The 20,675-nt window shown below is 54.5% G+C and overlaps 2 protein-coding genes across 4 annotated transcripts; one reads left to right on the top strand and one right to left on the bottom strand.

The window, feature by feature from the left end:
- Positions 1-347: 347 nt before the first annotated feature.
- On the bottom strand, positions 348-8,475 carry BABAM1 (BRISC and BRCA1 A complex member 1). Of its 3 annotated transcripts, none has more exons than XM_047850489.1 (10): positions 8,382-8,475; positions 8,061-8,102; positions 6,184-6,496; positions 5,405-5,463; positions 4,605-4,725; positions 4,443-4,521; positions 3,212-3,236; positions 1,835-1,964; positions 1,560-1,646; positions 348-835 (listed from the first exon to the last, which is right to left on the bottom strand). In XM_047850489.1, exons 3-10 carry the CDS (start codon positions 6,481-6,483, stop codon positions 632-634), a joined length of 1,005 nt encoding a protein of 334 aa, XP_047706445.1. In that variant the 5' UTR covers positions 6,484-6,496; positions 8,061-8,102; positions 8,382-8,475; the 3' UTR covers positions 348-631. The 3 variants fall into 3 exon arrangements, with proteins under 3 accessions (XP_047706445.1, XP_047706444.1, XP_047706446.1); XM_047850488.1 differs by having other exon boundaries at positions 6,184-6,534; positions 8,382-8,469; XM_047850490.1 differs by lacking the exon at positions 8,061-8,102 and having other exon boundaries at positions 6,184-6,534; positions 8,382-8,438.
- A 2,619-nt stretch (positions 8,476-11,094) lies between these two features.
- Positions 11,095-20,423, top strand: USHBP1 (USH1 protein network component harmonin binding protein 1). Its single transcript, XM_047850968.1, has 12 exons — positions 11,095-11,636; positions 11,728-11,876; positions 12,093-12,531; positions 15,606-15,731; positions 15,903-16,039; positions 16,206-16,346; positions 16,594-16,767; positions 17,463-17,712; positions 18,259-18,480; positions 19,447-19,553; positions 19,754-19,876; positions 20,158-20,423. The coding sequence occupies exons 1-12, from the start codon at positions 11,583-11,585 to the stop codon at positions 20,345-20,347; spliced, it is 2,112 nt and encodes a 703-aa protein (XP_047706924.1). The 5' UTR covers positions 11,095-11,582; the 3' UTR covers positions 20,348-20,423.
- Positions 20,424-20,675: the final 252 nt, after the last annotated feature.

Raw genomic sequence — 20,675 nt, 5'->3', positions numbered from 1 at the left:
ACGACTGGCCCAACTGTAAGGTTACCTAACCCAGGCAAGACCGGTCACATGGAGGTGTTGGGAGCCCTTGCTTCACCTGGGCTGTAGTTTGGGGAACAGTCACAGCCATCACATCCCTTTCCATGGTTTGGGAGAAGAGCAGGGCACACTGAACTCCAATCACGCAAGACAGTTCGGCCCACCCCAGTGGCATTATTGTCTCAACAAGTGAATGCAGCCTGGCCTGAAGCTGCACTTCGCTTTTTGTCTACAAGAACCTGGCCACTCCCTTCTGTTCAGTGGGTAGGTTTTCTGCCACTTGCAACCAAAAAGATCCCAGAACACAAGGTAACTGTTGTGGAGCTGGGTTAGGGATTCTCAGATCTTTACTTTGATGATCAAAACACACAAAGAAGAACAAAAAATTACAGTTCACAAACTGGCGACGGGATGTGGGCTGGAAAACACCGGGAATGGGTGCCCAGGGTCCCTGGGATGCTTCCTGGAATCTTGAGTTTCTTGCCAGGGCCCCCAGGTGCCCCGGGAGCCTCCTGGAACCCTCCCCATCAGGGTGCCACAGAGCCTGGTTTGAGAACCATTCTCCAAGCCAAGGGTTTCGCTGCACAGGAAGGCTGAGAGGCACGGGGATGGTTCAGACAGTGGCTTCAACCTCAGTGGCTTCATCGTCCTCCTCCAGCAGGCTGTAGGAGGCGTGACTCTGGCAGGGCCGCTGCAGTGGGTGAGCCAGCAGCTTAGCCATACAGTTGTGCAGCTCAAGGGCTGGCCCAGCCAGTGCCACCTCATACTTGTAGCTGGTCCCCTTGGTATCCAGGCTGCCCATGAAGGCAAACATGTCCTGTGGGGCCAGAGAGGGGCTGTTCAGGCAGAGGTTCCCCTGACGGACCTCTCTGCCCCTGGAGGGCTTCCCTGAGGAGGGGGCATCAGAGATAGGTTCCGAAGGATGAAGAGGCGTTTGCCAGAAAGAAAGCATTCCCACAGTCAGCAGATGTTCCCTGCCACCCACCCAGTGTTAGGGACTCCAGGAGGTCTCAGGCCTGGAGAAGCACAGTTGGGTGCAGACTACCGCCAGCCCCCACGCTAATCATCCCTGACGAACAGAGACTTTTGGTCTGGGTGCCGAGGCAGCAGTAGGAGCCAGTCTCAACTCCACCTGTTCACAGTTGGGTAAACTGAGGCTCAGAGGGAAACAGCCTATTCAAGGTCCTACAGCTAGGTCAGGGCTGGGATATAAAGGACCAGCAGGGCCTGGGAAGCAGGGAGGGAAGGGTGCTCCAAGCACGGGGCCCCGTGAGAGCAAAGGCAGAAAGAGAGAAGCAGGAGAAGCTAAGGATGAGGGGGGCAGGACCCTATGTGCTCAAGGGGCCACCGTCGCAACGGCCCCCGCTAGCTCACGGCAGCCAGGCAGAAATGGTTGTGGAATGACTAAATGACCACACCCCAGCACGGCCAGGGCTCCAGGGCTGCAAAATGGAGGTGGGATTCCCAAGGCCCAGGGCAGGGGGGTTCTGAGACACCCCATCTACACCGACCTGCCACCCACACGCACAACGGCCTCTCACCTTCCAGCTCATTTCCTCCTCTTTCTCGTCGGCGCCATTGTGGATGTAAACAACATCGAAGAAGAAATACGGGCACTGGAACATTTTCTGCAGCAGAACAGCAGCCTTCAGGGCTCGAGTCACCCCATGCCCCTACGACAGTTCCCCAGCTTCTGTCCTGGACTCTGGGAACCTGCCTATAGGCACCCAGCTCTCGTGATCAGGAAGTCCCTCCTCGTGCCTAGCCACCACTCTGCTGGCTGCATATATCCCTCCCTCTCCCGGGCCTCACTCACCTTCATGGGCTCCGTCAGGGAGAACTGGGGCTGGCAGGGCGGACGGCTATAGACCAGGATGGTGCGGACCACGTATGGGGGCGGAATTGTCTGCACATTCTCCGTGACTGGCAGCTCAGTCTTCTGCTGGCTGCATAATGGAGGGTGGGGGACAGGTCAGAGCACTGGGGATCCGCCCTTCTTGTCACCCTCAGAGAGCCCAGGCCTTCAATGGGCATGCAAAGCCCCACATGACCCTTCCCAAGTTCACTGCTGCCTCTGAGCCTTCCCACATGTTGTTCCTTCTGCCTCCCCAGCCTCACCCTTCTGCCTGACCTCTCCTGCTCTATCAGGGAGACTTCGTTGACCCCAAAGCTGGAGCCTGCTCTGACCACCCTCACGATCCTGAACATCCCCCCCCCCCCCCCCCCCCCCGCATTGCTGACCTCAGGTGTACCTGTCCCACCAAGCCAGAAGACTCTAAGGCAGGGACCCAATCTTATCTGCTAGGTTAGCACCAAGGTCCCCCATCGGCCACAGCTGGATCTCACGTTAGGCAGAGGGCATTAGGCAGACAGAGGGCTGATGTCTTTAATATGTGAAAAGCAAATCTGATCATTAATAAGAAAAAGGCTGACACCTCCCTAGGAAGATAGGCAAAGGGGACCAACAGACAAATCACTGTAGGAACACTGACTGGCTTACAAATGAATGAAAAAAAAGGCTCAGGGAAAACCACAGCGAAAGCAACAGGTGGCCTCTTGCCACCATCAGACAGAACCTTCAGCAGCGCGAACAACCCCAGTGCCGGGGGAGGTCCACAGGGCTGGTTTCCCGGGAAGGTTCTCTGGCAGAGCCTAGCAGGTTAAAAATACACACCCCTTTGATCCAGCATGACTTCCACTGAGTATTTACAGGACGGCTTCACTGGCAAAGTTTGCTGAGACAGTTGTACCAGGTTAATCACGACGGAAGAGGCAAGACAAGGTCCATACCCATTTTAGGGGGCTGGAGAAAACAGGGGTTGGACTACTAGGACCCATAAGCTAAACTTGGTTTTTACGTTTTTAAAGGGCTGGGGGAAAAATTCAAAAGTAGAACATTTTGCGACGCGTGGAAATGACATGAGATTCAAAGTCCAGTGTTCATCAGTAAAGTTTTTTTGGTACACGGCCACAGCCGCCTGGGATAGGTAATGGTTTGTGACCGGTTTCAGATTACTCCAGCAGAATCAGAGTCACTGTGACAGAGACCACATGGCCTGCAAAGCCGGAAATGTTTCCTGTCTGGCCCTTTACGGACACTTTGCTGCCCCCTGGATTAAAACAACGGTATGGGGGACCTCAGGGCCGTCGCAGACTAAAATGGAAGGCGAGATGAGGGGAAGGCAGTACTTACATGAGGCTGAAGAGACCTTCCAGATCTGGCAGGGATGCTAAGGAGAAGGCTGGTGGCAGAGCATGGGCAGAGCATCATCCTGGTGACAGGAGAGCCTAAGCACCTTCACACCTGCTGGGTACCACTGTGCAGGAGACATGCTGTGTGACCCTGGCCCAGTCACTTGCCCTGTCTGAGCCTGTTTTCCCTCAGCATAGATCACAAAACAGAAAGCCAGCACTGGATGCCCTGAAAACCCTGGGTGACTCAAAGTTCCTCTTTCCCTCCCAGCCAGGGCAGCTGTCCTCACAATGAGAGCCGTGGGTGGGGTGTCCCCATTCCCTACCTCCTAACACTCAGCATTGTTTTCTTTTTTTTTTAAACATTTATTTATTTATTATTGAAAGAGAGAGAGAGAGAGCGTGAGCAGGGGAAGGGCAGAGAGAGAGGAAGACACAGAATCCGAAGCAGGCTCCAGACTCTGAGCTGTCAGCACAGAGCCCGACGCGGGGCTCGAACTCACGAATCGCGAGATCATGGCCTGAGCCCAAGGCGGACGCTTAACCGACTGAGCCACCCAGGCGCCCCACAGCATTGTTTTCTAACTTATTTTCTATCTGAGTTTTGGGCTGCATGTGAGCCTTTTGTGTTCAAATTAACATAAAATGTGCCCAGGTTGGGGGAGTTATAACAGTGATTATGACTTTTCAGTCACGTATTGCCATTTATTGAGCACCAACTGTATACTTGGTCCTGCACAGAATGCTCCACACCACGAGTGTGGTTTTGACATCTAGAGTCTAAATCAGCTTTTTTTTCTCCTTTTTTTCTTTTCTGTATTATGACTTTAACAGCAGGGGAGCCTGGGTGGCTCCGTCGGTTGAACGTCCGACTTCGGCTCAGATCTTGATTGCGCGGTTCGTGAGTTCGAGCCCCGCGTCGGGCTCTGTGCTGACAGCTCGGAGCCTGGAGGCTGCTTCGGATCCTGGGTCTCCCTCTCTCCCTCTGCTAGTCCCCTGCTCGCGCGTGCTCTCTCTCTCAAAAATACACACACGTTACCTTAACGGCAACCCTAGGGGGAAGAAGGTTTTGTGCCTCCCGTTTTAGAGGGATGAAAACACTGAGGTTCAAGGCTACTTGCCCAAGTTTGTAGTGACACAACTGGGGTCTGGACCTGAGCCGGACTTCTGGGGGTTCCAAGACAACGGAACAGCCCAGCCCCCGCCACAGGGCACCCTGCCTGGAAGGATACCAAAGGTGGAGCAGGAAGCCGTCTCTAGGTCATAGAGGCAACTGCAGAGTTCGCGGGGATCAGAGGTCAGGCCGGACAGCTGTGGGGAAGCACAAGCCTCAGCGAGGTACTTCCCCACCCCCGGGGAGCCCCTAGGCGCCCCGATCCCTGCCCCAGCCTCACCCAGGCGATGTCATCATTCACCACCACCAGTGCGAATTCGTGACTCTTGTCGATCTTGTGTTTTGTCCGCACAAACATCTCAATCATCTTCTGGGAGACGTTGAGGGCGTTGGTTTTGGAGCTGGGGAGGCAGAGAGAGTTAAGGCAAGGCCTCCTGGCCTGGAGGGTGTCTCCTCACCCGCCAATCCTAGGGAACCCTCCGCTAATTCCAGGATTAGGCACTGGAGGCCCAGGTATTGCCGCGGGGAGGAGGCAGAGCCCAGGCACCCCTCTCCAGCTTCTGCCCTCTCCAAATGGCTTCCTCTGGCCAGCCTGGGTCTCACAATGGATCCGCATGAGGTCTCCCCCAGACTTTCACTCGGCCACAGATGTTTAGGGAAAGCAGTGAGGGGAAGGCAGGCTTGTCCTCAATATCCCCCAGGACTCCTTAGACCCCCATCCAGGCCCTGCCACCCAGCCCCACAGAGACTCAGTTGCTCAAGCCACAGGCTTCGGGGTCAGCTAGGCTTGGGTCTGAATCCTGGCTCTGCCTTTTCGCTGTGAGGTCTTGAGCAAGTCACTTTACTTCTCAGAGCTTCTGAGTCATTGCTGTGACGTGGGTGGCACATGACAGCTCTCACATGCTTGACACAGAGCCCTGACGGGCTGTGCTCTATTGTTATCAGGTGTCATTGCTACTCTGATGGCGCCGAGCCCCAAGCCAGGCCAAGCTGTGTGGGTCTCAGAGAGGAAGCCCTGAGTCTTCTGGGCTCAGCCCCAAGCCACGGCTGCGTATTCAAGCCCCCAAATGCTCCTCTCACCCATTGAAGGACTCCAGCTTTGACAGCGACATTTCTTCTGACAGGTCCAGGCAGATGATCTGCAAGAAGGTTGGAGGGAGGTGATGGCACTGTGCCTGGACATTAACCCCGGCCCGCACAGCAGGGGCCCTCTCTAAGCAGCTCTGTCTGAAAAGGTGGTATGATGGACCCGCCCCAGTTCTCAGCCAAGCAATCTACTTTGGAAGATAGCAGTTCAGGGGAAACTAGCCTAGGAGTCCGGGTTTATGAGGGCATCAATGAGCCAGCCAATGTCTGGTATAGCGGGTTGAATTGAGTCCCATCCCCCACAAAGACACGCCCTATAAGAATGTGACTTGTTTTGAAATTAGGGTATTTGCTGATGGAACGAAGACAAAGGTCTTAAGATAAAGATCCTGATTCAATAAGTGTCCTTATAAGAGAAACAAGACTCCAACAGACAGGAAGGCTGTGTGAAAGACAGAGATTGGAGGGATGTGGCCACAAGCCAAGGAATGTGTGGAGCCCCCAAGGACCGGAAGAGGCAAGGAAGGATCTTTCCCTACAGCCTCCAGAGGGAGTATGGCCCTACACATACCTTGATATCAGACTTCTGGCCTCCAGAATAGTGAGAGGATAGATTTCTGTTGTGCTAAGTCATCCAGCCTGTGGTAATTTGTTGTGGCAGCTCTAGAAAACGCCTACAAAGTGACTGTTTGCAGAGTGACTCCCAAAAGGCAAGAATGTTAAACCTACGGTTCCCTAACACCTCGTAGCCACAGGCCAAGCCCCACACTTACCACCTTCTCTGGACAGTTGACCCTTGGCGTCCGCACCTGGACTTCGGGGGCTGTTGGGGGCACCTGCCAGGGCTTGGGGCCAGCTCCGGGAGGATTGGGAGTCCCATCGTCAGCACTGGCCGCCTCACCCTCACCCTCGCTGCGGCTGCCCACGCTGGCCTGGGCCCCCAGTGCCCGGTCCTCAGCCCCCTCAGGATTGGAGCGTGTACGGGGCCTGGGCTCCGCAGACTCTTCCTCTTCCTCTTCCTCCTCCTCTTCCTCCTCTTCCTCAGTGGGGCTGCTGGGCTCTGCCACCTCCATGGCCCCTGAGTGGCTGGATGGAGTAGGGTTGGGGGAAGCCAGGTTCCTCCCCTTAGGGGTTTTAAAAACATTTGGTTACTAGGCAGGACGCGGCACGAACTGCCTAATGACTGTAAAACTCTCTCCTCTCTGGCCTCAGTTTCCTCATCTGTGGAATGGGTGCCGGGCATCTACTCTGACTTCAGGTAACGATCTCCCATTTTTTCTGCAGAGATAACCCCGCCCCTCTCCTTGGCCAATGAACAATGCTGGCCACCACGAATGGCTCAGAGATGCGACATGACCCAACACAGGTCAGTGAGGGGCATCTCTGGGACTTCCAATAGTGCCATTAGGGAAGAGGGATTCGTTAGAGTTGCAGAGCTAGGAGGGCAGAAGTCAAGAGCTGCCAGGAGTCTCTTTTGCCTCCAAGCAGCCCTCCTGAAGTGCTGCTCACCCAGAGAATGGCAGCTGTATCTCTGCCCACCTGGGTCCAGCTATGCCTGTGGGAAACTGAATACAGGAAACTTCATTTAAAATGGAGTGCAGAAGCCAAAAGGGGGCGCTCTCACGCGCTACTCCAAACGTAGACCCCAACCGCAAGAGAGAGACCTCGCATTCCCAACAGGAAGACTGTATTTTACTAACCCTGCAAGAAAATGAAAGATTTTCTCAGTGCCTGGCCAACAGCCCAGCCAATGACAGACTGTCATAACTTAGCCAGTGAAAAGCCACTAAACTGCAAATTCCCAGTGTACTCGGATGGATTTGGGGGTTTTAACAGCCCTCCCAATTCCCCTTTCCTCTATAAAAGAGCACTCCTCTCCTTTGTTCTGGGCTTGCCTAAGGTTTTGCTATAGCTCCTGTATTCTGCATTGCAATCCTCTGCTACTCCCAAACCTCTTTTTGCTGGTAAAATAACTGACAGTTTTCATTTTAAGGTGAAGAGAATAATTCGGGGCGCCTGGGTGGCGCAGTCGGTTAAGCGTCCGACTTCAGCCAGGTGACGATCTCGCGGTCCGTGAGTTCGAGCCCCGCGTCAGGCTCTGGGCTGATGGCTCAGAGCCTGGAGCCTGTTTCCGATTCTGTGTCTCCCTCTCTCTCTGCCCCTCCCCCGTTCATGCTCTGTGTCTCTCTGTCCCAAAAATAAATAAACGTTGAAAAAAAAAATTTTTTTTTAAAGGTGAAGAGAATAATTAGCTGGGGTGGGCCTGGCTGGCTCAGTGGGTAGGCGTGCACTCTTGATCTTGGGGTTGTGGGCTGGGGACCCACGCTGGGTGGAGCGATTACTTAAAACTAAAATCTTTTTTAAAAAAAGGTTTATTTATCTATTTTGAGAGAGAGGAGGGGGAGGAGCAGAGAGAAAGAGAGGGAAAGAGACGGGGAGACAGAGAATCACAAGTGGATGCCACATTCAGCACGGAGCCGGTCGTAGGGCCTGATCTCGTGAACCAAGAGATCATGACCTAAGCCGAAATCAAGAGTGGGAGGCTCAACCGACTGAGCCACCCAGGTGCCCCCTTAAAAAAAAAAAAAAAAAAAAAAAAAAAAAAAAAAAAAAGGACAAAGAAAAATAATTAAATAGTAATAATAATTACCTCTGGGTTCCTCCAGGGGACAGTGGGCTGTCTAGAGGGTGTCTGCACAAAGGAAGGGCAAGAATCTAGGTGTTAAAAGTCCCTGAGGATGGACACCAACAGTTTCCCTGTCTGGGCATGGGTGTGGGCTGATGTCCCTGTGGTCGCTATGCGCCTTGCAACCCCCACAATCTCTAAGGAACAATGCTTTAGCTTCAGCAAGACAGATGGACGAGAAACCAGAAAACTGCAGGAGATACCAGAGCTGAAGGCGGAAGCCTCAGGAAAGGCTAGGGGCTGGACCTCTAGGGACTGGACCGCAAGCACCCAACCGCTTCTCACCGTAGCCGGAGCCTCCCTCCAACTCAGTCGAGCGCTGGCTAGGAAGCCGCCATCTTTCGCAGCCCGGAAGTAGTGCGGCGCGGGCGCGACGCCTCCTGGGAAATGTAGTCCAGCAAGCCGTCAGGCGAGCGGACGGCCGAACAGGGGAAGGCTGGTGAGCCTTGAAAGCTGATAGGCTGGGGCTGTGCTAGGGGGTGGGGCTTGGAATGTGATTGGTTAAAGGAAGAATAGCCAGAGCTTTTATGTTTCTGGCCGAATCAGGTACACTGGTCAGCGCTTCTACCCTGATAGGCTGGAACAAGGCCTAGTGAAGTGGGGCTTTCAATAGAGTCGGCTCACAGGGAGGGAGAAGGCCACTTGCGATGTGATAAACCGAACACAGGTGACTTGGGCGGGATTTAGAAGACGAGGTGGGGCTGATTGGTGATTTGTGGAGCTGACCTAGCCCTCAATGAGGGGCGGGTTTTTGCGGACCGAGGTGGGCGTGGCCCAGGCGCCAGGCCCTTCCCAGTTATTTAATTCTGTTCCTTATTCTACAGACCTTTGAGCCCAAACTATTTCAAACCACCCTTTCTTCTTCATGCGCACTCCTCCTCTTACCCCCATAACCATTTTTTTAAAAAGATTGTCATTTGCTTTTCTTTGTACTTTTTAAGATGTTTATTCATTTATTTGGAGGGGGGGGGGAGGGAGAGAGAGAGAATCCCAAGGAGTCTCTGCAGTGTCAGAGCAGAGCTGGAATGGGGCTCCATCTCATGAACCGTAAGATCATGACCTGAGCCGAAATCAAGTTGGATGCTTAACCAGCTGAGCCACCCAGGCACCCCACCCCCAAACAATTTAAAACCCACTTTATTTTTTTTTAATTTTTTTTTCAACGTTTATTTATTTTTGGGACAGAGAGATACAGAGCATGAACGGGGGAGGGGCAGAGAGAGAGGGAGACACAGAATCAGAAACAGGCTCCAGGCTCCGAGCCATCAGCCCAGAGCCTGACGCGGGGCTCGAACTCACGGACCGCGCAATCGTGACCTGGCTGAAGTCGGACGCTTAACCGACTGCGCCACCCAGGCGCCCCTAAAACCCACTTTAAAGGGGGGCGCCTGGGTGGCTTAGTCGGTTAAGCGTCCAACTTCGGCTGAGGTCATATCTCAGTTTGTGGGTTCCAGCCCCGCGTTGGGCTCTGTGCTGACAGAGCTTCATATTCTGTCTGTCTCTCTCTCTCGGCCCCTCACCCACTTGTGCTCTGTTTCACTCTCTCTCTCAAAAATAAGTAAACATTAAAAAATTAAAAGGAAAAACACGCTTTGAGGAGCGCCTGGGTGGGTCAGTTGGTTAGGTGTCAGACTTTTTTTTTTTTTTTTTTTTTTCCTAAGCGTCAGGCTCTTGATTTCAGCTCAGATCATGATCTCATGGTTTGTGAGTTCTTTGAGCCCGGTGTCGAACTCCTCACTGACAGTGCAGAGCCTGCTTGGGATTCTCTCTCTCTCTCCCTCTCTCTGCTCCTCCCCTGCTTGCACTCTCTGAAAATAAATAAACAAACTTAAAAAAAAAAAACAAAACCACGAGCATCAGTTTCTGTGTGTGTGTGTGTGTGTGTGTGTGTGTGTGTGTGTGTCTGTAAAAGGGTCAGTTAAACCTGCCCTCATAAGCCAGGCTCCAGTGATTGACATCCAGGTGGAGCTATGTAAGCTGAGTCTTCAAGAATGGAGAACTTGCCAGAAAAACAAGAGAATGAAGGGCATTCCGGAAAGAAGGAACCACCTTCGCCAAGATCCGGAGGCTTGCAAGAACTTTGGAGTGGCAGAGCCTTTAAACAGGTTAATATGGCTGGAGCAGAGGCTAAGAGCACAGATTTCAATGTGCCTGGGTGCCCCCAAGGAAGGGTGTTTCAGGCAGAGATTACAGCATAACCAAAGGTCCTGGGGTATAAGGATTGTGAACCTTCGACTGTTTACAGAGGAGAGGGGGGTCATCGTGGCTAAAGCATGGAGTATACAAGGGTGCAGGCAGCAGGCATAATTGTTAAGGGCCTCGAAAGCCAGGTAGAAGAGCTTGAAATATTTCCCAAGGGCAATGGGGAGTCATGGATGGTGTGTGAGCAGAGGAGGTGAACAATGACGTCTCTGTCTCTGGGACTTGGGTAGGGAAGGGAGTGGAGGGGTGGCTGGAGAGTCCAGGGAGGGAGCTGGGCTGGCATCCAGGTGGGAGGGGAGAGGCTTGGGCTCTTATTATGGATGGAGATGAGGAGGGCCTTTAGAGACGGATGCAGGGAAAATGGACAGGATGTAGGGACTATCCGGGCTCTGAGGAATCCAACATTTACACAGGAGAAACGGCAGCTGGCAGAGAAAGCAGAGATGGGAGGGCCAGGGAGGTAGGGAACAAGTGGAAATATTACAATTCAGTTCCTGGATGATGCTTGGCCATGTGCAAATTGCTTGTTAAAATTTCCACGACATCGTAGGAAAATGCTATAATTACTGCCCCCCCTCCCCGCACACATTTTACAGATAAGAAAACTGAGGCTCAGAGGTGGAGGAGACTCGAGATCAGAGGCTGAGGTGAGGAGTAGCTGACACCTCAGGAGCCGGACACGTGTCCCCAGCTGATGGGACTGGAGGAAGCTGATGCCCTTGAGGAGGAAACAGCACAATAACAAGTCACATGACCAGGGGAGGGGGCTTCCTGTTTCCTGGCCCCTCCCGAGCCAGCCTTGGCCAGCCCAGGTCTCAGCAGGCAGTGGTCAGAGCTACCCCAAGAATGTCCAGGGATTTGGCCTGCTGACCAAGGTGCTCCCAGAGGCACAGAGGACTAGAATTTGAGCAGGCTGAGGGGACCCAATCCCAAGATTGGGGCCTCTGGCTCAAAAGAGCCCTGGGGAGGAGAAGTGACTCTTGAAGTTGTTAAGCCAGGCCCAGACTGGGGAGCACAGAGGGAGTGAAAGATAAAGGAGGCAGAGGAGAAGAGGAGGTCAGAACAATTTTTGGAGATAGTGAGCTGCCTGTCAAGGGAGGCATTCAAATGCGCCAAATCAACATTGATAACCCAAGATCCCTTCCGAAGGGAGGAAATCAATGCCCATTTCACAGAAGAAGAAATTAAGGCTACCCAGGACAGCCAGGACAAGAGCTGAGATCAGGCGGTGGTTTTAGGGGGAGAGGAAGAAGTTAGACCCAGAGGACTGACTTCTGGACAGCAATGAGTGCCCGGGCCACACGACCCCGAAGCCGGCGAGGGAGGCACGCTCCACCTGTAAGTGCTCCCCTCCCTGCCACACCCGGCTCTTTGGGGCCGCTCACAGCCCTGCCTGGCTTCAGAGCTTGGTCCCGTGGGTCATTTTCAGGGGGAGCTGGATCCTGTGGCAGAGAGTTCAGAGGAGGCCGAGGCAGCCGGCGGGAGTTTGGAGCCGGGCCCTGTGCCATCTCAGGAGAGCTTCAAGCCAAAGCTGCCGGGGCCAGAGGCAGAGGCCAGGGGGCAGGGCTTGGGGGGCAGGTAAGGCCCACTTGGTCTGTGCTCCCCACTCTAGCTCTGGTACAATTTCCCTACCCCTAGGTCCGCCCGTGTTCCTCCCTTGCTCACACACATGCCATAGCTTCCCATTGTCCTCGTCAGCCCAACTTTCGAGGCCCTGGATAATACAGCCCCCCGTGAGTTAGCCACCCCAGATGACCCCATTTCCAGAATCTTCCTTGTCTCACCTGACCACAGGCCCACCAAAGAGGCTGAAGAGAACTCTAACAGAGGACCGGCCCCATCTCTCAAGGGACCCCATGGGCCTGCAGAGGAAGGCCACCAGGCCACAGATGTAGCCCCACGGCCCGGGGAGCTGGTCCCCCCCAGGCCTGGAGCCTCTGATGTGTTTCAGATTCTCCAGCATGCCCTGAGCTCGCTGGAGGCTGCTGCCGCGGCCTGGCACCGCCGGCCCCCAAGCTGTCCTGGGCCTGTGGAGGCAGAGGACAGAAGTGAGGCAGGACCAAAGCCCTGCTTGGAGGAGGAGGGGGCAGGGGCTTGCCAGAGGGAGGCAGCCCGCCTGGCAGAGAGGAATGCCTGGCTGCGATTGGCCCTGGGCAGCCGAGAAGAGGAGCTGATTCGCGTGCAGGCCTCCGTGCAGGCCATCCAGGCTGAAAAGGAGACGTTGCAGAGGGAGGTGAGTGGGGGAGCTCTGCCTCCCAGAGCTCTCTGTCTAAGGGGGGTGGGGGGTGCGCCTGGCATAGGCAACGTTCAATCATTAGCTCCTTAGAAAAACTTTTATGGAGGGGCTTCTGGGTGGTTCAGTCGTTGAGTGACCAACTTCAGCTCAGATCATGATCTCACAGGTTCATGAGTTCGAGGCCCGCACTGGGTTCTCTGCTGTCGGCACAGAGCCTGCTTCGGATCCTCTCTCTCTCTCTCTCTCTCTCTCTCTCTCTCTGCACCTCCTCCACTCGTGCACACGCATGCTCCCTCTCAAAAATGAATACCCATTTAGGGGTGCCGGTGAGTTCGAGCCCCGCTTTTTTTAAATTAAGAATAAAAATCAAACGAAATAAACTTAAAAAAAGAAAAAAAGAAAAACTTTCGTAGAGCATGGACTGCTGGGCCCTGAGTAAATAAAACTCCCTTGTCTTCTTAGTTCAGGTGCTCAGAGATACCCCCTGAGCAGGTGACACTTGAATGAGGAGGTAAGGGAGGAGCCATGCAAGGATCTGGGGAAAGAGCATGCCAGGCAGAGCAGGAACCCCCTCCCTGGGGCAGGAGTGTGATTCAAGGAAATGAGAGGAGGGGCGCCTGGGTGGCTCAGTGGGTTGGGCGTCCGACTTCAGCTCAGGTCATGATCTCACCATAGGTGGGTTTGAGCCCCGCGTGGGGCCCTTGTGCTGACAGCTCAGAGCCTGGAGCCTGCTTGGGATTCTGGGTCTCCCTCTCTCTCTGCCCCTCCCTCGCTCATGCTCTGTCTCTCTCGGTCTCAAAAATAAATAAAACATTAAAAAAATTAAAAAAAAAAAAAGGAACTGTGAAGAGGCCAAGGGGAGGGCAGGCTGGTGATGGGGGCAGATTTACAGGGTCTTGGGGATGCTGGGAGTTGAGCTTTCGCTCTCTGAGCCCGCGGGGATCCCGGAGGATTTTTCTGAGCAAAAAGGGGCGGGACCTGATGGTGCGTTCACAGGCGCCTTCTGGTGGCCACGGGGGGAACAGCCTGTGGGAGGGGCGAGGGCGGACTCCTGGAGATCCAGGAGGCACTGGTCCAGACACCAGATGGTGGAAATTGTGGACGCGGCCCGAAGTGGGCAGATACTGGGTGGTGTGGAAGGTGTTGCTGGCAGGTTTGGGTCTGAAAGCTAGAGAAGGGTTGAGGACAAGTCCTGGTTTGGGAGCCCGCAGGGCTGGAGACGAGAAATGGGGATGCTGCAGGAGGGGCAGGTGTGGTGGGAGGGGGACCAGAAGCTGTTTGGGTCCTAACGAGCACCAGGCACCCATGAGCCACCCATGTGGGGCCATCAAAGAGACAGTTCTGTGTCTGAGTCCGGAGCTCAGGGAAGATGTCAGGGTAGGAGAAACACATTTGGGCCTCTTTAGCATGTGGATGCAATCTAAAGCCATGTGGCTGAAAGAGATCGTGGGAAACAGGTCCTCAACTCTGGCAGGACCCGGTGGCAAGATGTGGGACTGCCAGAGCCCAGCCTGAGGGGTGGGGCCCACTTCCTGGCTGGGAAAGAAAATCCCCCCTCCACATTCCTCTCCCCACCCCCACCACCTCTGGCAGCCACCCCTCTGATCTCTGGATCAGTGAGTTTGATGTTCCGTCTTCTTTTGTTTGCGATTTCACATAGAAGTGGGGTCATGAAGTATTTGCCTTTCTCTGTCTGACTTATTTCACTTAGCATAATGCCCTCAAGGTCCATCCATGTTGTTGCAAATAGCAAGATTTCCTTCTTCTTCTCCTTCTCCTTCTCCTTCTCCTTCTTCTTCTTCTTCTTCTTCTTCTTCTTCTTCTTAAGATTTTATTTTTAGGGCCACCTGGGTGGCTCAGTCAGTTGAGCGTCCCATTCTTGATTTCAGCTCAGGTCATGATCCTGGGGTCTTGGGATCATGCTCAGCATGGAGCCTGCTTAAGACTTTCTCTCTCCCTCCCTCTGCCCCTCTTCCCTGTTTGTTTGCTCTCTTAAAAAAGGGGGGGGGGGCGCCTGGGTGGCTCAGTTGGTTAAGCGACTTTGGCTCAGGTCATGGTCTCTCGGTTCATGAGTTCGAGCCCTGCATCGGGCTCTGTGCTGACAGCTCAGAGCCTGGAGCCTGCTTCGGATTCTGTGTGTGTGTGTGTCTCTCTCTCTCCCTGCCCCTTCCCGACTCTCTCTCTCTCAAAAATCAACATTAAAAAATGTATATTTTTTTTAAAAAAAGGGTTTTATTTTTACATAATATCTTGACCCAACGTGGAGCTCAAACTCACCACCCTGAGACCAAGAGTCACAGGTTCCACTGACTGAGTCAGCCAGACACCCCTCCTTTTTTAAGGCCAAATACTATTCCACTGTTTATACACCAGCTCTTTAGCCATTCATCTGCTAATGATCACCTGGGCTGCAGTGAACATAGGGGCACAGATATCTTTTCCAATTACTTTTTTCATTTTCTTCACACAAATACCCAGAAGTGGAATAGCTAATCGTGTGATAGTTCTATCCTTAATTCTTTTCTTTTCTTTCTTTCTTTTTTTTTTTAATGTTTATTTATTTTTGAAAGAGAGTGCACGCACGGGGACATGTGAGCGAAGGAGGGGCAGAGAGAGAAGGAAACACAGAATCTGAAGCAGGCTCCAGGCTCTGTGCTGATGGCTCAGAGCCCAACATGGGGGTTGAACTCACCAGCTGTGAGATCGTGACCTGAGCTGAGGTTGGATGGTTAACTGACTGAGCCACCCAGGCACCTCTCCCAGGAACACTTCTTAAGGAGGACTGGGCCACAGGGGGTCAGTCCGCTAAGCGCCCAACTCTTGACTTTGGCTCAGGTCACAACCTCGTGGTTGGTGAGATTGAACCCCACGTTGGGCTCTGTGTTGGCAGTGCAGTGCCTGCTTGGAATTCTCTGTCTCTCTTCCTCTCTTTCTGACTCTCCCATGCACGAATGTGCTCTCTCTCTCTCTCTCAAAATAAATAAACTTAAAAAAAAGGGGGGGGGGTGCTGCTGGGTGGTTGGAGTCTCCAGGCCTAACCTACTCCATCCTCCTTTCCCACCCACCCCCAGGTCCAGGAGCTCCAGGATTCCCTGATGAGGTTGGAGCCCTTTCCACTTCCCTCCCGTGGCCAAGCAGGTGGCTCGGGCAGTGGCTCCAGCAGTTCTGGGGTAGATGAAGAGCCCTGGGGGACTCAGGTGAGTGTGGGAAGCTCAAAACCACAATCTTGAGATCTGTGGGATTTGGAGCAGTGAGACTGAAATCCTGGTCATGCAATCCAGTAGCTTCTGGGCTTGCAAAAGGCCTAAATCCGTGATTCTGGGCTCTCAATGACAATCCGGGTGAATCAAGTAACCTCTTTCTGGCAGGACCCCTTCTCCCTGGCTCACCCCCTGCTCCGGCGCCTCCGGAGTGATTCCAGCACTCAGATGTTTGGGCCTCTCCGCACTCAACCCCTCGCCCCCGAGGTGCGCATCATGGAAAGCCAGACGGAACAGCTCCAGGGGTAAGGGCCACCCGTGCTGAGCTCGTAAGGGCACCGCTTCCTTCCCAGCTGGCCTATAAGCCCCAGTCTGGAGCTGGAATGGAGTGGGGAGGAGGATGGCAGTCAGTTGGGTCCTGGCTGCCCTGCGGGGCCTCTCACATCCCCCCTTCCCTAACTTCGGAGGCAGGAGCATCGAGAAGCTCAAGTGTTTCAACCATCTGCTGTCAGCTGTGCTGCAGGGGTACAAGGGCCGGTGTGAAGCCCTCAGCATGCAGCTGGGCCAGCGGGAGGCTGAAGCCACAGCCCTGCGTCTGGCCTTGCAGTACAGGTCAGTGCATCCCACCCATGGTATCACTGGTGTGGAAGGGAATGGGCACGCTCAGGAGGAACCCCCATCCCAGAGAGAGTCAGGGCCCTTGCAGGAAAGCACTTTCCCCCTTAGTCCCAGGGTGCTGAAGGAGTTTACATGCTCCCAGGGGTGGGGGCTGGGGGACGAAGTGAAGGAGCAAGTGGGGACGTCACCCACGCAAGATGGAGCCAAGTGTCCCAGAGCACTCAGAATCAGTGTCTCACAGTGAGCACTGTGAGGAGGCGTATGGAGTCCTGCTCACTCTCCGGGAGGCAGATTCAGGAGCAAGAGAGGAAGCCCCTATGAGGGACCTGGAGGTGGCTGAGAAGGAGGCGCAGAGGCTGCTGGCACACGAGGAGGCTGCCATGGATGGAGGGGCACCACGGAATCCACAGCCAAGGTACCCCTGGGAACCTTGAGAACTGGGAGGGCCAGTGAGTGGGGTTCTTATTAGAGAATGGGCCTCCCACAGCTGGCTTCGTGTTGGGGTTTGGCCTGGCCGTGCCCAGCAAAGTTGGTGTAGGGGCTCTCTGTGGTTGGTTGGCATGAGACCCGAGTAGAGCTGGCTGGTGGCTACTCAAGAAAGTTGGCATGGGTGGTTGACAGCCACTGGGGTTGGTATAGGACCCACCAGGATGGCTTGTTGATGGATGACGGTGCCTACTGATTAGAACTGGCATGATGGTGTTTAATGGGGTTGGCTTGATGCTGGTACGCGTGGGGGTTAGCATGATGTTGCCAAATAGAGTCGGCCAGCTGAGCAATGGTACCTATTGTGTTGGCGTGATGGCATCCATTATGTTGGCATAAGTGATAGGGCCTATTGAGTTGGTGTGGTGGCTTCCACTACGATGGCATGAGCAACAGTAATCATTGACACGATGGTGTTCACTACATTGTCTTGATGAATAATGGTGCCCACTGGGGTTTATATTGTGTGTCCGCCATGTTGGTATAACAGCACTCACCACAGACGGCATAGAATCCATCACGGTCCATAAGATGGAAGAAGGCAAAGCCCACCAGGGTTGGCATGAAGTTAACACAACTATGGCCACAAGTGTTGACATTAGACTCCTCTTCCGTTTCCTGTAGCCCCGAGGGCAGCAGTGTGGATCGGCCCACACCACAGGAGCTGGCTACCCAGCTCTGGGGCTATGTCCAGCGTCTCCAGGAGCGCCGTGCTCTGGTGAAGATTCCCCCAGAGCCTGGCCCAACCTTGGCACCCATGCCCGCTGTGCCCCATGCGGAGGCCATGGTGCAGGCCATTCTGGGGACCCAGCCTGGCCCAGTCCTACCCCGGTTGGAGAAGATGCAGATCCAGCGGGACCTGGCGGCCACACGGGTACACATGGGCAGCGGGCACCGTGTCGGTCTTTTCTGGTGGGACAAAGCCCTTTGCTGAGGCTTAGAGGGAGGATTGGGGGACCAAGTAGCAAAGGAGAGTTCTACCTGGCTGGGGGCAGACTTCCTGGAGGGAAGGGAATTGGAGCCTGGGATTTTGAGGGATGAATAGGACTTTGTCTTCTGGAATTCAGTGTCTCAGAAGATTCTGAATGTAGCTTTCCCAAATTGCCTTCCTATGGAAAGGAGATGGTGGCAGGGGGACATAGTCTGAGGTTTATACCCTGGCATGAAAGATCTGAGGTTCTAGAGTTGGAGAAACTCCAGACCCTTCCTGAGATGCCACTTGACCTCGTCTAAGATATTTGTGCTCTCTGAACGACGATTTCTATAGCTGTCGTTTTTAGGAGATGATAGTTCCCACCATACAAGATCATGGTGACGGTTTGAGTTCTTGCCTGACCAGTCCTCACTGGGTGCCTCCTGGGCCCTCAGTTTCCCCAGATCCCAGAGGCCCAAATTCTCTGCCCACTTCTTGTTCTCTCAGGAGACTCTGGCAGAACTGATGCTGCGGCTACAGTTGATGAGGCGGGAGAAGCGGGGTCTGGAGCTGAAGGAGGCTGCCCTCCGGTCCCAGGGCCCAGCCCATGTGCTCCTGCTAGAGCAGCTGCGGTGGGAACAGGCACAGCTCCGGACCGGTGGGGCCAACAGTAGTGGTGGGGACAGCAGTGGAGGCGGGAGCAGTGGAGACGAAGAGGAGTCGTCTCAGGTGAGTGGCCCTTCCTGGACCTGGTGGGGATAGCCATATACTGCTGGCTATGTGGCCCTGGTCAATCCCAGACTCCTCTGAGCCTCGGCTTGCATTTCTGCACAAAGAAATGTGTTGAACGGTTAGAGCACATGTCAAAGTTTAGGGGAGCCTGGCTGGCTCAGTCGGTTAAGCGTCCAACTTCAGCTCAGGTCATGATCTCATGGCGCATGGGTTCAAGCCCCACATCGGGCTCTGTGCTGACAGCTCAGGACCCGGAGCCTGCTTCCGATTCTGTGTCTCCCCCTGTCTCTGCTGCTTCCCTCTTTGCTCACGCTCCGTCTCTCTCTTAAAAATAAATAAACGTTAAAAAAAAATGCATGTCAAAGTTCATACCTGTACTTTGGGTTTTTGTTTTGTTTTGTTTTCTCTGAAGGTCTGGAGCCCAATAAGCCCCAAGGCGTTTAGCGTCTTCCACTCAAACCTGTACCTCCTGCTTCCCACCCCCAGGGTTGTTCATACTCTGGCGGCATCGCCACTCCAACAGCCCCAGCCCATGCTTCGTGTCTTCTTAAATTTTTGGCTCTAGCTTCCACCCTGAGGACTTCCCTTTTGCCCCTTCCTATCTAATCATATCTGTCCTCTGCTTAAAGCCTTCAGCAGCTTATAGAACCCTCCTTTGGATCGTCTCTGCTACCTCCAAGCCTTTGTAGGTGCTGTGCCCCCGCCAGGAACACTGGGCATCTCCCTCTTTGTCTAATTAAGCCCATGATCTCTTGCAGGTCTGTGCTCAGGTATCACCTGCCTCCAGATGAGACTCCCCGTTAGGGAGTCATTTTGTCCTAATTAGGGTTTCTCATCAGACTGGGGGCTTTGTGAGGGCAGGGGCTGTGGCTGCCACAGCCTGGGTGACTTCAACGTCCGGCCTGGGCTGAACACACGCTCCACCTGAGCCAATGTCACTTTCCTCCCTTCTGCCTCCCACAGGGCCCTCCAGCCGTTCTTGGTGGCAGCAGGGGCATTGATGGAGGCCAGGCGGGCAAAGCGCAGGGCCCAGAGATTCTAGCCCAGGAACTAGCAGCGTCACTTCACCGGTGTGTGTCTGGGTCCCGGGCTGGGACAGATGGGTTGGGCGGGTCTATGTGAGAATCCCCAGGGGCACTGTGTGCCGCAGAGGGCCGGGCATGCATCTGCATACAGGTGTGTTCACCTGGGAATACAGGTGGGTAGGTGGAGGGAAGGAAGACTGGATTGGCTCTGGCCATGAGCTCCTCTCTCCTCACCCCTGCACCAGGGCCCTGAGCCTGCGGGAGCAGCTGCAGTCTCTGCGGGAGGAACTGGAACAGGTGGCTCAGAAGGGGCGAGCCAGACGTGCTCAGAGTGCCGAGCTGAACAACGATTTATGCAAGGCTCACAGGTGGGTCTCCCTTCCCTGTACTCTCCCCCCCACTCCCCGCCCCGTGACCTCAGAAGTGTCCCTGGCTCTCTCTGGCCTGCAGCCTTCCCCTGAAAGGTAGGTGGCAGGTCCAATCCATCCCATGCCTCCCCCGATACCCAGTGTTTGCCGGCCCCTTTCTGAACGGGACCCCAGGAAAACTCAGGCTCAGAGAGCTCCCGTCTGGTGCTGGGAACACATAGCTCCTGATTTGGTGGGGGGGGGGGGGCTGTTTCCTGGCTCAGCCTACTCATCCCCTCCAGTGCCCTGGTCCTGGCCTTCCGAGGTGCCCACCGGAAGCAGGAAGAGCAGCGGAGGAAGCTGGAACAGCAGGTGGCACTAATGGAGGTTCGACAGGCAGAGGAATTGGAAGTGCTAGAAGCCACTGTAAGGGCGCTGGGGAGGCCCAGACCGTCTTGTCCACCTCCCCGGCTGGGAGAGACCTTTCTGTAGGCCCCATTCTGGCTGTGTCTGGGTGTACCAGACAATTAGGGCAGGCCACATCATAAACTGTCCTGGAGTGATACTATATCATGTGTGACCTTGAATGTCGGGACCTGTTGGGTGGGATGGGACACTTGGGCGTCTGGAACCTGATGGAGGGGTGGCTGGGCATTTGGGAAGGGCTCCAGGTCTTTGGCCTGGCACCACGTGGCATGTGAATGTGATACGTCAGCGGGATCATGCCAGAGGTCATGACAGACCCAGGGCTGGCTCAAGGATTCAGGGGTCAGTGAGGCTACATTGCCAGAACTGAAATGCCAACACTCAGCTGCCTCCA

The sequence above is a fragment of the Prionailurus viverrinus genome, chromosome A2 (genome assembly GCF_022837055.1).
Source record: "Prionailurus viverrinus isolate Anna chromosome A2, UM_Priviv_1.0, whole genome shotgun sequence".
Taxonomy (NCBI): Eukaryota; Metazoa; Chordata; class Mammalia; order Carnivora; family Felidae; genus Prionailurus; species Prionailurus viverrinus.
This window is presented reverse-complemented; position numbering and strand designations above follow the sequence as displayed.